Source organism: Petaurus breviceps, unplaced genomic scaffold (genome assembly GCF_028583685.1).
Source record: "Petaurus breviceps papuanus isolate PSGF00001 unplaced genomic scaffold, PetGlider_PUasm1.0 126, whole genome shotgun sequence".
NCBI lineage: Eukaryota > Metazoa > Chordata > Mammalia > Diprotodontia > Petauridae > Petaurus > Petaurus breviceps.
Window position 1 is genome coordinate 38,111,016 of NW_027185655.1, and position 15,820 is coordinate 38,126,835.

At 39.1% G+C, this 15,820-nt stretch overlaps 1 protein-coding gene across 1 annotated transcript in view; it reads left to right on the forward strand.

Annotated features, from left to right (window-relative positions):
* Window positions 1–5,745: 5,745 nt before the first annotated feature.
* Window positions 5,746–15,820, forward strand: part of ENPEP (glutamyl aminopeptidase) — a 116,599-nt gene continuing 106,524 nt past the window's right edge. The window contains exon 1 of the mRNA XM_069095165.1: window positions 5,746–6,500. Coding sequence (XP_068951266.1) covers window positions 5,881–6,500 — 620 coding nt within the window. The 5' untranslated portion in view covers window positions 5,746–5,880. The remainder of the gene's footprint in view (window positions 6,501–15,820) is intronic.

Below are 15,820 nucleotides of genomic sequence, written 5' to 3' on the forward strand. Positions count from 1 at the left end.
TCTAGTGAGATGATTTGGGGAAGGTCCTTAATGCTTTTATATGTATGTATACTCTGAAGAGCATCACTAAGATCCTTAACTACACACTGAGAAAAACACAATTGGGTAGAAAGGAAGGAACTTCATCATCACCACCACCATCATCATCTGAAACTAAAGCTGAGAGAGGTTAAATGATTTGCTCAGGGTCACACAATAGAGTTTGGGACCAGATTTCAACTCAGATCTCCATGACTCCAGGGCCAACACTTTACTATGACATCTAGGTGCTTTATATTTTCACACAGGGTGAGGATTCTATTTTACCTCATTTCATAGATTCTGTCCTTTGCTGAACTTGTAAACCTCATTGAGAAAAAATAGGGTATAGTGGATAAAAGGACAGTCTGGGTACCCAAAAGACCCGAGGGATCATGAGGTATCAAGGCCTGCCTCTGGCACATGCTAGCTGAGCAAACCTTGATAAGGTCTCAGTGCTCTGATCCTCTAAGGCAAGAAGGTAGGAAGGAAGGAAGGAAGGAATACTCCACTAAGATAATTCAAAGAACCCCCCCCCCCAACATCCAGTGATACAGAAATGCAAAAGACAACAAGTAAGAAACCCAAGTAAATGAATGATTTTGTACATTCATACAGTCAAAACATACATACTTCTAAGAAACACAGATCCAAGACAATTTATTATAGTAAATGTAATAAAGGAAAAGTAAGATCAAACTCACAAATTGCAATTAGGGAACTCCAAGCCATTTCTTTAAAAAACCTGTTCATTTCAGAATATAAATGGCCTGTGGTGAAGACAAGACTTGTTATGAATTCTATTGGTAAAGTCATGCAAAACCACAATACTCTTATAATTTCCACGTGTACTATGTGGAGGAAAAGTACATCAAGGTTTAATATTTTCCCCAATTATTCCTGCAGACAAAATAGAATAGGAAGTTAGAAGTATATGTTACCAAGAATTCTGAGGACATCAAGTAAATTGTTTCAATGACTTCATCCAACAAACCCTCATTAAGCACTTTTGTAAAGTTATTTTTACTTTCTCACTATACAAAGACATGATTTAGTGTTACAAATGAATTCAGAAAAAAGAGAAAGCTAGAATACATTATAATTATTCATTTTAAACTCTTCTTTAAAGTAACAGTATAGAGACAGGGGAAAATAGGAAAAAAATAAAAGAAAAATTAATCCTTTCCTTTTTGTTCTTTTGTGATTTTTTTTCTATATCCTATGACCCCAACAATGTTTTTGCATTTATATTCTTTTTTTTTTTTAAAGCAATTGGGGTTAAGTAACTTGCTCAATGTTACACAGCCAGTTATTTCTGGGTGTGGTGCTAAGTATCTGAGCCCGGATTTGATCCCTAGGTCATCCTGACACTGGAGCTGGTGCTCTTACTTGCTGAGCCACCTGGCTGCTCCTGAATTTATATTCTTGAATGGTTTCATTTCATATTAATTCCCAAATGTGGGCCTAGCATTCCAGGCCAGGTGGCCCTGGTTATTCTGGGGTCAACTCAAACGGCTTCTATCAATGAACCAGGATAGTTGTAGTAAAAGCAGTGAGTCTTACCTTCAAGCCATAAGGTAACAGGACAGGAATGGAACGCAGATGGCCACCCCCTGTGTCCTAGCAAAACTCTAAGTATTATCAGATTATCCATAAAAGAAACAAAAAGTAAATGCAATCACCTGTTTCATTTTGGTTTCATTGATTTTCATTGCTTACTGAGCCATTCTTGGGTGATTGAAAGAGTCATTTCTCTAGCCTTTTGTGGGAGTGGAGGTGGAGGAAGGGGTGTTATGTTATACTTATCTCTGCGGTGCTGACCATTCCAGCCCACCTAGGAGCCCCTGAGACTGGGAGATTTAGTCTCTATCACGTCTAGCCCTGTTAACATTGGGCAAATCACTTTAATTCTCTGGGATTAATTTTCTTTCTCAGTAAAATAAGGTTGAATGGGATTCATTTCACTAAACATGGATTAGCCACCATGCTAGGTGTTATGGGAGGGAGATAAGGAGTTTCGATGAGACACGTTCCCTGTCTTTATGGAGATTATAGTCTACTAATGGGATAAAACATAATGATAATTGTAAAACACGGAAATATACAGTACTCATGTAAAAGAGATACAAAACTGAACTCTGTGCAAGGTTCAAGGATATATACAGTGTTATTATCAAGGGGGATCAAAGAAATCTCCAGAAAAGTGGTAGCAGCTGAGCTGGACTTTAAAAGGATGGAACTCCATGGGTGGAGGGGGGAGAAAGAACATTCCTGGAATAGCAAAGAATGTGAATGGAAGGCATTGGGGTGGGGAAGCATAGGGTGTGTGGGGGAAAGATAACAGTCCAAGTTCATAATAGGAGATAAAGGTTAATAAGATATGTTGGATTATGGAGAGTATTCACTGTCCGTTAAGGGAGTTTGACCTTTATTGGGTAGACAACAGGGAACTATTGAAGATTTTTGAACAGATAAGGGATGTCATCACACCTCAGTGGGAAGGACACTTGTCTGACAATGGTGTACATTATGAATTAAACTGAAGAGAGATTTGTTAAAAAAAAAAAAAAGCAATTGCAATAGCCTATGCACATGGTACAGAGTTGGTGGCTCAGTGGACAGAGTATTGGGCCTAGAGTGAGGAAGGTTCAAATCCAGCCTCAGACACTCACTAACTCAGTGACCCTGGGCAAGTCACTTAACTTTCCCAGTAAAATAAGAGAAGGAAGGAGGAGATGGCAAACTACTCCACTATCTTTGCCAAGAAAATCCCATGGACTGAACAAGATACAAGGTAGTGAGGTCCTGGACTAGGGTGGTGGAAATGGAGGCAATCAGAGGTATCAGAGATACAGTGGAGGCAGAACCAACAGGTATTAAAAATGGTGGTGAGAGGAAAAGGGAAAGTAGACTTGGGGATCATAGCAACATATATGTTTAAAGCACAAAGGGGCTATAGAGGCTATAGATTGTAGATTATAGAGTTGTACAAAAGAGGAAACTGGAGCCTACAGAACTGGAACTTTCCCAAGGTCACACAGGAAGTGAATGTCTACAGCAAGGTCAGAATTTTGAATTTTGTCCTCTGATGCCATAAATCCAACCTCCTTTCCTTTGGCCCTATGACACCTTTCTGCAAGAGATCTTTAAGATTTTTGTCAATCTCGTGGTTCCTTTCAGAATGTCAAGTAGACCTATACTCTTTCTATTTCTCTGACTTCTTTCTCCTCTCTTCTTCTTTTTCTCTCCATTTCTTTTAACTTCTTTTTAACTTCTGCCTCTAAGAGTATTCCATTTTTCCCATTTTACTTTTCATCAGGAAAAAGTCTCTTGAATATACATTTCAGAAAGGGGAACAAATAGCTTTCCCCCCCCAAAAAAAACTCTTCTTTTTCCTCTCAATTTCTCTTTCCCTGTGTCCCCCACTCGGGGATCTGGCCTTTCCCTTGATGTAATCTCTCATTAATCTTGTTTTGACTGACCTGAAATATGGTTATGTCAGTCAGTCAACAAACATTTATCAAAAGTGCCTACTATGTGTTATTGCTGGGGATATAAAAGCAAAAGCAGAGTCCCTGCCCTCAAAGACTTTATAATCTAAGGCACAGGTTCCCAAAGTGGGTGATGCTGCCCTTCGGGGGGCACTGGAACAATGGAGATGCTAGTAGCCTCAGATGCAATTGGGGGCATTGAATAAATATAAAGGGATGGTGGAAGCATAAGGAAAGAAGAGAAGAAAATTTTGAAAAACCATTCATACACATTTCAGAATTGTGTAACAGAGTTAAAGTTGTAGTGATTACATTATTTTCCAAATAAACACCCAAAATGCAAGTTATAACTGATCAGTGGTCAGGTCCAACACCAGGTCTTAACGAACAAGTGTTGGCAGGTGAAAGTGTTGCTCATTGTCGGCAAATCCAGCATGAATCAGCAGGAATATGTGTGTATAATGGCTTGTTTACAATACTATACTATGAAGTTATATGCCAAAATATTGCATCATCAAAATTTCAGTGCAAGAAAAACCCACAAATTTACAATATATTATTAAATTTAAGATATGTCATTTAAGAAAAATTATATTTTAAAAAATGATGCAAATTAAAAAAACACCTGTTAAAGGATCAAAAAAAGATTTGCAGGGAGGGGCACTGAGTAATTACTTTTTTTGGAAAGGGGGCAGCAGGCCAAATAAGTTTGGGAACCTCTGATCTAAGGGGTGAGGGGAAGACAACATTCAAGAATCAAGACAAACAGCTCTACAAACAAGCTATAGACAGGATCAGTTTCAGGGGAAAAAATATCAACAGAGCAAAGGCACAAATAAGAAAACTGAGTTCTTATCACCTGGAAAGTCTTGTGGACAGAAACAGTTCATGTTTCCCCAAAGCAAATGATTTCCAACAAGTAACTTGCAAGATCTTAGAATCATAGCTCTAGAATTGGAAGGGACCTCAGAGGGTACTCATTTTACAGGTGAAGAAACTAAAGTCACATGGATAGTAAATATGGAATAGTCAAACCCTAGCTACAGAGCTGGGAGGGACCTCAAAGGTCACCTAGGTCAATCCTACATTTTACAGATAAGGAAATAGAGGCCTAAGAAATTAAGTGACTTGTCCAAGGTCACACAAGCCTCCCAGGGTGGGATTTGGACCCAAGTCCTTTGAGTTCAGAGTAAATACTTTTTCCACAAAATGATTGTCAGCAGAATATGAGTGATTCCATAATATGAAAAAAAAAAAGGAAAAGGAAATTATTGTTTTGTTTTAAAAGGTTTTTTTGGGGGGGGAAAAAAGCTATTTGTTCCCCTTTCTGAAATGTACATTCAAGACACTTTTTTCCCGATGAAAAGTAAAATGGGAAAAATGGAATACTCTTAGAGGCAGAAGTTAAGCTTTTCTAAAGCATTTTTTTTTTGCAGGATCTCTCTCTCTCCATCCCTCTTCCTCCCTCCCCCTCTACTTCTCTCTCTCTGTCTCTGCTTCTCTCTCTCTTTGTCTTTCTCTGTCTCTACTTCTCTCTATATCTTTGTTTCTTTCTCTTTTCTTTCTGTCTCTTTGCCTCTTTCTCTTTCTCTGTCTGTTTCTTTCTCTGCTTCTTTCTTTTCTGTCTCTGCATCTCTCTGTCTTCCTGTCTCTCTGTCTCTCTCCCTCTCCCCTCTGCTTCTGTTTCTGCTTCTGTCTCTGTTTTTCTCTCTGACTGTCTCTGCTTCTCTCTATATCTTTCTGTTTTTCTCTCTCTGCTTCTTTCTCTCTCTGTGTGTCTCTGTCGCTGTCTCTCTGTATCTGTCTGTCTCTGTTTCTCTCTGTCTTTCTGTGTTTCCGTCTCTGTCTCTTTCTATATCTGTCTGTCTTTCTGCCTGTCTGTCTCTCTTCGTGTATCTGTCTGTCTGTCTGTCTCATATGCTGACAGTGTCTTGGCATGCATCTCTCTCCTCTAGTTGCTGCTAAGTCCAGCGCTGTTTTAACTTTAACCCAGCCTAGTGCAGGACTGGCAGGGGAGGCATGAAGATTTGCCGTTTATAAGGGTAGTCCTATCAGTAGTTTCTTTCTTAGACTTTGATGTGTTCCTCCACCAACTGAGTGCCTCTTTTTCAATCACTTTCCCCCTCTGGTTTACGGGTATGTCTGCCTTGGTGGGTGTGTTTGCATACATGTTAGTATTCTTTAACTCAGTGGCCAATAGAATGAGAAGGGAGAGGAAAATGGGCGGGCCGAAAAGGAGGTGTGGGTATAGAAAACAGAGACCGTCAGGCTAGAGTTCCTTTCCAGATCTGAAAAAAAAAAGGGGGAGTCTGCTGAAAGTCGTGAAATCTGGTATCCTATTCATGGTTCATACTTTTCCCTGGAAACCAAGATGAATTCTTTGGAGTATGAGACTTCTAAGAAGTACTGTATAAGGAAAACACATGTGGCCATTATCTGTGCAGTGGTGGTTGCTGTGGGATTAATAGTAGGGCTATCAGTGGGACTGACCAGATCTTGTAACACATCTGAGGATTCTGGACAAACCTCCACAACTTCTGCACCTTCAGCTGTCCCGCCAGAGGAGGCTAGCCTTTGCCCTGCCAGTACTGATGAAAGTGGCCAGTGGACGAGCTTTCGACTGCCCACATACATCAACCCTGTGCACTACGATCTGGAGGTAAAGCCTATCATGGAAGAGGATACTTACACAGGCACAGTCACCATCTATATCAGTGTAACAGAACCCACCAAGCACCTGTGGCTGCATCTCCGGGAGACAAGGATCACCGAGCCTTTTCCAACGCTGAAGAAATCCTCAGGCGAGGTGGTTCGACTGACGCGATGCTTTGAGTACAAGGCGCAGGAGTATGTGGTGGTCGAGGCTGCGGAAGAGTTGCCTCCAAACGATGGAGAGAGTACCTATGTCCTGACCATGAACTTCAAAGGCTGGCTGAATGGCTCCCTTGTTGGGTTCTATCGGACCACCTACACAGAGAATGGAGTAATCAAGTAAACGTTCATTTTAACTCTTCCTACCTCACTCCAACTTACTTCTTTTACCCACTTTCCCCCTTTCTCTTTTTTTGCTTCCTGCACTTCTTGCAGCTGCTATTTTCTCACATTTGATTTTAATTTTGACCATTTATACGGGACACAAAAACTCTCACTGCTGTCTGTACTAACAAAAACATTCCAGAGTTGTGGGAAGGCTGTACCAAGGGGAAAATGAGTGAGCGTCGTTTATTGTATTTAGAGAAAACATAAGAGACAATATCTTGTCCCCAGCATTATTCCATAATGCCTGGAGTTTGGAAATTATTCTACCTAATATTCTTCAAATGGTAATAACTCTACTTTCTGGGATGGATGAGAATGTCTTTGATTTGAAAATTTACAAATGCTTTTTGAAACAGGGTCTTGCTAAATTTGACAATACTTTGAGAAGGGGGGAGCAACTGAGATATAGAGGGGTTAAATAACATTCCAGGAAGGGTCACTGTCACCATCGATGTGACATATCTGTGGTTGAGTCATAAATAGCTGAATAGCTGTTTATTATACTTCATTGGATGGTGATATTAAGCCCAGGGCTCTGAATCTTGCCCAGCTTTTCTTCTCATTTTGGGGGACATAAAAGACATATTATAGTAGTATTATAATGAAGTAAAAAAAAAAGTTCCCCACATCCTTCTGTTGGGGGCAGAGCCAGGCTGTAGTTTTGAAGAAGGATTAGAGTCAGTTTTCTTGTGCTGTCTTGGAAACTCTTGAGTTTCTCCCTCCCTTTCTCCCCTATCTCTTCCCCGACCCTCCCCACCAATATGTGACCTTTTTTTTTTTTTTTAAAGAAATTGGGGTTAAGTAACTTGCTCAAGGTTACACGACCAGTTTTTTTCTGGGTGTGGTGTTAAGTATCTGAGCCCCAGATTTGATCCCAGGTCATCCCGACTCTGGGGCCGGTGCTATTACTCACTGTGCTACCTGGATGCCCCAAATATGTGACCTTTTAAAAATAAGCAGGGCTTGAAATTCTTCAGTACCACACTTGTGGGTCTCCACTTGTGAATGGTCTAGAGTACCGTCTCCCAAACAGATTATTTTCCCTTCTTTCGAATTAGATTTTACTTTTTTTTTTTCCAATTAGCAAAAATCAGTTTCTCTCCCTGTCACATCCCTCCCCATCACTGGAAAAAAAGAAAAGAAAGAAAAAGAATTTTAAAATATGCAGTCAAGTAAAACAGATCCTATATCATTCATGTCTAAAAAAATGTCTCATGCAGCATGCTGGGTGGGTCACTCTGTATTCAGGTGCACTTCCTTAGTCCAGAAGAGTAGCTGGTCATTCCTCTGATCAGAGTTAAGAACTCTTAAGAACCTTTAAAGTGGTTTGTTTTTACACTGTTGTGGTTATCATATAAATTGTTCTTTTCTGCTTCCTTTACTGCATCAGTGTATATTTATCATCTAATACTGAAACGATTATTTTCATCATTTTACATGAATATTCATCAGCATTATCCCATTATGTTCATTTACCATTTGCCTCTGACTAGATGGGTGCTACCTTAGTTTCCAGTCTCTATATACTGTAACAAGAACTACTAGACATTTTTATTTGTAGTAAAGAAACGATCTAGGTGACACAGTGGATAGAGCATGAGGTGTGGAATCAAGAAGACTCCTCTTCATGAGTTCGATTCTAGTCTTAGAGGTTGTTCAGTTTTGTGCAACTCTTAGTCACCCCATGTAGTGGGGCCTGGGGGTGGGTTGTTTTTTTGAGGGGGGAAGCAGAGAAATTGGGGTTAAGTGACTTGCCCAAGGTTACATGGCTAGTAAGTGTTAAGTGTCTGAGTCTGGATTTGATCTCAGGTCTTCCTGACTCCAGGGCTGGTACTCTATTCACTGCATCACCTAGCCACCCCAGGTGGTGTTTTCTTGGCAAAGATATTGGATTGGTTTGCCATTTTCTTCTCCAGTTCATTTTATAGATGAAGGACTGAAGCAAACACTTTAAGTGACTTGCCCAAGGGGCACACAGCTAGTGTCTGAGGTCAGATTTGAATCAGGTCCTACTGATTTCCTACTGTGTGGTATCCACAGCCCACCTAGCTACCCTGTAACTCACTAGCACTGGTCAAATCACTTATGCTCCATGAAACTCAGTTTCTTTATCTGAAAAATGAGGATAATTATATTCATTCTGATGTCTCAGAGAGTTAATATGAGGTTAGAATGAAATAATTCATGTAAAGCATCCAATGAATCATGAAGTTCAATACAAATGTTACATCATCATTATCAAAATACTTCCATACTTAAGCATCCATGTTTTCATCAATGAGATACTCCCTTGAATATAGATGACAAACTCTTCTATCTCTTGAGAGATGGGGGTGGTTAAAAACAAATTATCATCTTAGAGAAAACCCTCTGGGGAAAAGCTTCCCCAGACTTAGCTAGACCAGGTCTGCCATGACATATAGACAACCAATTATGTCAAATTCATATTCAAAGCCATTCCAACTTGGTGCTGTGTTCCAGACATTGGACTTCTTTGGCATAGGTTTTGAGAACTCTGATATCAACTCCATATCACAAGGTATGAGAACTCATTGGAAAAATTATCAACAAAATTCATCCATTTTTAAAGAATTAGGAAACAATGCATAGACCCAAGCAGATTTTTGAATAATCTATTTTTTCTATTATTTACAATGATTTTCACACTTTTTCCTCATGGTGTGAACCCAATAAATGTCTCATTCTCATGAAATCATTATGGCTTATTACAGAAACAGTGCACTGCAGGAAGGGGAGCCAAATATGGAGCAAGTTCAATGGCTGATTTAATATCAGGTGTTCTTGTCTGGAAATAGACTAAGGTCTATAACATTTTAGCTATTTTAATTCCTTTTGCTGTGCTTGTTATTAAAGCCTAGCATAAGGAAGTTGTTGTTTAGTTGTGCCCAGCTCTCTTTGACCCCATTTGGGGTTTTCTTGGCAAAGATACTGGAATGGTTTGCCATTTCCTTCTCTAATAATTTTACCGATAAGGAAACTGAGGTAAACAGGGTTAAGTGACTTCCTCAAGGTGACACAGCTAGGAAGTGTCTTAGACGGGATTTGAACTTAGATATTTCTGACTCCAAGCCTGGTGCTCTACTCACTGTGCCACCTAGCTGCCCTGAGTTCAGATCTAGCCTCAGAAACTTATTTATTGTGATTTTGGAAAAGTCATTTCATCTCTGTGTTTCAGTTTCATCAACTGTAAAATGGGGAAAATAGTAACAGCTCTTTAGCAAGATTGTTGTAAGGATTAGATAAGATATTTGTAAAGTGCTTGGCATAAATATCAACACATAGTAGATTCTTAATAAATGCTTGTTTCCTTCCCTATTATTGTTTTTGCACTGGAGAAAAACAAGGCAAGATCAAAATTCAGTTTTGCCTCAACGGTGAATCTTTAAATGTAAGACAAAATAAGAAGAAAATGATTGGTAAGGAAGATGACCTAAGCTTTCTCAGGCACCATTTTACGACTGACAGATTCCAAAGTTTACCATGGGTTTAATCAGTTATCAGGTTTAATCAGTTCTCATGTTACATGGTACATTGCCAAAACTTTCAAGTACATACATGTGGTTTTGAAAATATCCCAGAACAAATTGTCAAATCTTTCTTGGACTGACCAGTCTTCTTTTTGTTGTGTATTGCAAGCCCTGAGAGAGATTGTAGATTGATTTATAAGCTCAATAATTTCCATCTAGTGTTTGGATTGCAGAGACAAGAAAGGGGAGGAAGTATGTGGGGTGTGGGGAAGTAATACAAGAATGAGTGACATTAGAGCAGTATAATTATTTCATATAACACAGCAGGTTTCATAATTTATGACTGTCATAAAAGTTAAAGGTCTTGCATCTTCAAATCTTCATCTTTGTAACGTAATTTCAAAGTAGAGTAGAAATTAACATAAATTTGACACAATTCCCTGTCTTAGGATGAATTGATTTACAGGGATGGGCACTAATATTTGCCTTGCTAAACCTTACTGTTAGGTGCTGTTAGAGATGTTTGCCCAATTGGAGTTCTTTCTAACCCTGCTTCTCTTCCCCCCCCCCTCTCTGTCTCTCTCTCTCTGTCTGTCTCTCTGTCTCTCTCTCTCTGTCTGTCTGTCTGTCTGTCTGTCTCTCTCTCTCTCTCTCTTCCCTCCCCTCTCTCTTCATATCTATCTTTCCCCTCTCTTGGTCTCTCTCCTCTTTTTCTCTCTCTCTTCCCTCCATTTCTCTATTTCCTTTTCTCTCTTTTATTTCTTTCTCTGTCCTTCTGTCTCTGTCTGTTTCTTTCTATAACTGCCTATCTCTGTTTCTGTCTGCCTCTCTCTGTCTTTCTCTGATTCTCTTTCTTTTTGTCTGTCTCTCTGATTCTCTGTCTCTATCTGTCTCTGTCTTTCTCTCAGAAATATGCTTTGCTTCTTATTGAAATGTCCTATTATGACTGTTTTTTTTTTTAAATTCTGATTTTGGAAGTCCCATTTGCCATCCATGTATTATTTGCCTCTCTCAGTATGAAGCATGCAGGGTACAGCTACAAGTCACTGAAAAAATCTACTTGATATTCACACATGTAAAACCACAGCATTAGTAATAGTATTACCCTGAATTTCTGCTTGAGTATCACATATTTAGGGCTGACAGAATTGGAGGCATTCCCCAGAAAGCCAAGACTCTTTGACAGTGGGCCACTCAAAGCTTGAGGAGCATAGGGGAAAGGGTGACTCATGGAGGGAATGAAGGGATCTCTCTACATCCTAACAGAAGAGATAATTTCCCTTCCCTTTTGCTGAGCCTAGATTCAGCCTCGGGCTTGTGGAAATAAACCAAAACTATCACTTTTCCTGAGTTGTCATAGGATCACAGAATCAAATTTGGGAAGGGGCCTCAGAGAACATCTTACCCTGATTTTACAGATGAGGAACTGAGGCCCTGAGACATGCTTGGGTTACATTGATAGTATAAAAGCTGTGACTTCAACACAAATCTTTTGATACCAAATTTACCATTCTTTTCATGGCACTGTAGTTTCCTAGGTCTATCTTAGCCCGCCCCCAATGTTATAAAATACCCTTACCCCATTCCATATGACCCCAGAATTCTTTCCTATTGCCTATCAGAGTCTAGAATCTCCCTTCTCCACCTCCCTCCCACCTCTACCCCACCACATATACACATATCCCTTTTATCCTATATCTAACAACTGGGTGGAAAAGTAGATAAAATATTTCATTTGAAGTTAGGAAAAATTGAATTCAACCAGACCTTAGACATTTACTTGCTGTGTGACTGGGCAAGACAATTTCTCTCAACCTCAGTTTCCTCATTTGTAAATTGAGTATAATAAGAGCACCTACTTCTCTGGGTTGTTATAAGGTTCAATTGAAGTAATATATGTAAATCACATCATGCAAACCATAAAACATTTCATAAATGTTAGTTATTATTATTATTTCACACACTACATTCTGCTGTCTAGCCCTAATGTGGAAATCTCTTGCCTTCAGGGTACAGTCTCCTTCCTTCCTTCCACCTCAGCATCTGTAACTTGATTAACTCTACCTCCCTCTCTCCTCAGGATTGAACTATTTTCTTTATTTCATCCTCCTTTAGAGGTCTAAATTCTCTTCCTTTCCTTCTCAGTCTCGATTCACTATCTCCCTCCATCGTCCATCACATTTGGAGCCCCACACCTCTCCAATCTTTCTCAAAACGTAATTACCTGAGTTTGATGCTTTAATGTTTGAGACTCACACAAAGAGTATCTCCTTTGATATTTACAGTAATTTTACTACCTATCCCCAACATGTTCACTAATTTGAAAAATACTTTCAGAGGACTTACTATGTGCAAAGCACTGTTTGAAAAAACAGTGATGTAAAAGGTATAATATCTGCCCTATAGGATCTTAGAGATAGTCTATTTATTATAGAGAAATGGATGCCAAAGTTGGAGTTCCAGAACCTGAGTTCAGATACTGGTTCTGTAATTTATTTATTGTAGGACTGTGGGTAAATTATTTAACTTCTTTGAACCCCAGGTTTCTTACATGTAATACCAGGGTTTGGAGTAGGTGACTTCTGAAGTCCTTACCAGCTCTTGAGATAATAAAATTCTCATGGACCTGTGATCTCATAGAATTGGGCATTCCTTCAGTGATACATCCTGCAACCAATCCATGTCTCTCTGGCCTGTATGCGCTCTTGGTCATGTCTTCCCATGAGTTTGCCACAGGTGATGCCTGAAACATGCTAAAGACCCTCCTCAACTTCCCCTGACAACAAACACGTGAAGGATCTTCCTTGATTTGTCCTAACACACAGAAGTACCAGTGGAGTGCTCTGGCTGGTCCTGTTGTCCCTCTCCCTTGCCATATAGCTGGCCTAGATTTTGTTTTGATCCCCCATTTCACGACATCTGTTACTTTTGTTTTCTTCAAAGTTTCTTACTGGCAATATGTTTCAGCCTTCACCCATGAACCACATACCCATTGCATTTTGTATGGTTTTAATTTTTAATTCTTCAGAGATAGTTGTAGTACATCCCTCCATGCTTCATAGTAACACTGGTAGAATATTGGCATTAAAAAGAGAGGTCTTGTCTCCAATGAGAAACTTGGGGTCATTAAAAGAACTTTTCAATTTCCCAAAAGCAGTCCAGTCTGCTCTCTTTCATTTGTCCAACAGCTGCCCATCTTTACAATTTGTCCCAGTTCTACATATTGATGATTGAGTTCTATGGACTGTCCATTCAAATGAATGTCCCAGTATGGATGGGGAATGTCTGTTTCCCTTAGTCTTTCCTGTGTGGAAGATCAAGTCAAATACTTCTGAGTGGTTACAGATCTCTTCCAGGAGGCTCTGTAATATTCTATTTTTTAGTTGTTTTCAGTCACATCTGACTTTTCATGATCCCATTTGAGATTTTCTTGGCAAAAATACTGGAGTGGTTTGCCATTTCCTCCTCTACTGTAGCTCATTTTTACAAATGTGGAACTGGGGCAAGCACTAAATGACTTGTCCAGGGTCACACAGGTAGTAAGTGTCTGAAGTCAGATTTGAACTCAGAAAGATGAGTCTTCCTGACTCCAGGTCCTGCACTCCATCCAGTGTACCACCTAACTGCTCAACTAGATGAAATATCATCCACAAATAGAAGCATTTTAAGGACCTCACCATTCAGGAATCCCTGTTTAATTTGCACTCTGTGCTGGATCTCCTTCATCATGGTTCCAAATATCTTTGGTGAACATAGAGTTACCTGTTTTATCTACTGTTTGTTTATTGTTGACTTGTGTGTTATTGCAAAGGGTTATTTATGTTTTAATATCTTGCAAAGAATCTTAAATGATTTTAATGTTTGAATGGGATAAACCTGTGTATAGGTAATGAATATTGTAGGAGGATTAGGGCAGGTAGGTGGCAAGTGCCAGGACTGGAATTAGGAAGATCCATCTTCCTGAGTTTAAATCCAGACTCAGACACTTACTACCTTGTGACTTGGGGCAAGTCAGTTAAGCCTGTTTGCCTCAATTTCCTCATCTGTAAAATAAGCTGAGGAAGGAAATGACAAACCACTCCAGTAACTTTGCCAAGAAAACCCCAAATGGGGTTATGAAGAGTTGGATAGGATTGAAAGGACGCAATAATAACAACACTACAGAAATTCAGAGAAAAGCAATTTCATTTTGATCTTCTGTGATCTTGGAAGGTTAATTTGATGAGTAGATTTTGATTAGTGGAAAAAGGTAGAGAGATTTGTGTTTTGGGAAAGGTATGAACAAAAGCTGGGAGACTGAAGAAAAATACAATCTTTGTTTAGGGTATGGCAGATAGACCAGTTTGAAGAGGGTTTGAATAAAGCAAGACTGAGATTATTGGGCTGGAAAAGAAATATGAGAGGACATTGTGAAGGACTTTGAATGCAGGCTAAGATACAGCTTCATTCTTCAGGCTGTGGGGAGCCACTGGAATTTTTTAATCAAGGGTATGACATTATAAAAATGGTGTTTTAGGAAGATTAATCTTCCTAATGTATAAAATGATTTGTCATTGGGAGAAAATTAGACATAAGAAGACAAGTCAGAAGGTATTTGCAATAAGACAATTGTGAGACAATAAAGGCTTGAGTTAGAGAGAAGGCAATGAGAATTGGGAGAAGGGATAGATTCCAAAAACATAAATGAAGATTGACTGGAACTGATGACTAATTGGATACAGGGATCAAGGGAGATGACTTTGAAGTTTCAGGCCTAGGTGACTGGCATTATATCATATTAGAAATAAGTAAGATAAGAGGAGGAGCTGGTTGACGGGGAGCAAGGAGAGAACAGAAGACAATGCATTTTTTTTAGATTGTACAGAAAGATAGTCAGTATGGTGAAGTGGTTAGAGAGGAGGCTTTGGAGCCAGGAAGAACTGTGTTCAAATTCTTGAATGTGTGACTCTAAACAAGTCACTTAACTTCTCAACCCCCAGGTAACTCTGATGATAAATTACAGAAAGATGCCAACTTGATTTAGTAGAGGGAGTTTCCTCATTCCATACTAGTAAAATCACAGGTCCAGTCCCTAAATCTGCCTTGTTAGCAAAATTCATGACAAATATGGTGACCAGTGTTGCTACCACACTAGTACAGTCTTCCTTTCTATTAACAATCACTGAAGTTAAAAAAAAGCATAATGGGAAGTATTGTCAGATGTAATTATGTTATTTTTGGTTGGTGTTGCTTAACTGTTTCAGGCTAATATACTTTGTCAGGTGGTGGGATGTGTGGGTGGAATTGTTTGGACAATACAATACACATAAGTATGTAAAAGTGGAGTAATATTGTTAGAAAAAAATGATGACTTTTAAGGTGATGGAAAAATGTCCACTTGTAATTCCAAAGGACCCATGTATAATAGATGTCACCACATTACATGCACACATACAATGCATAATATATAAAACTAAAGGTATACATATGAATATATAGTGCAGACCATGGAAACAATCATAGAGTGCCTTCTAAAGTTTGTTCAATTAGATAATGAGGGTTGTACCATTGTACGCATACATGTATACGTTCAAATATGTGTATATATATATATATATATATCCCAAGATATCTCACTAGATCCTCAAACTAAACAAGTCTTCATCTGAACTCTTAATTCCTTCTCTCTTCTTGGCTTTCCTCCAAACATCTCCATTTTTGTTGCTATAACTGCTATATTTCTCAGTCATCCTGGAAACTATCTATCTATCTATCTATCTATCTATCTATCTATCTATCTATCTA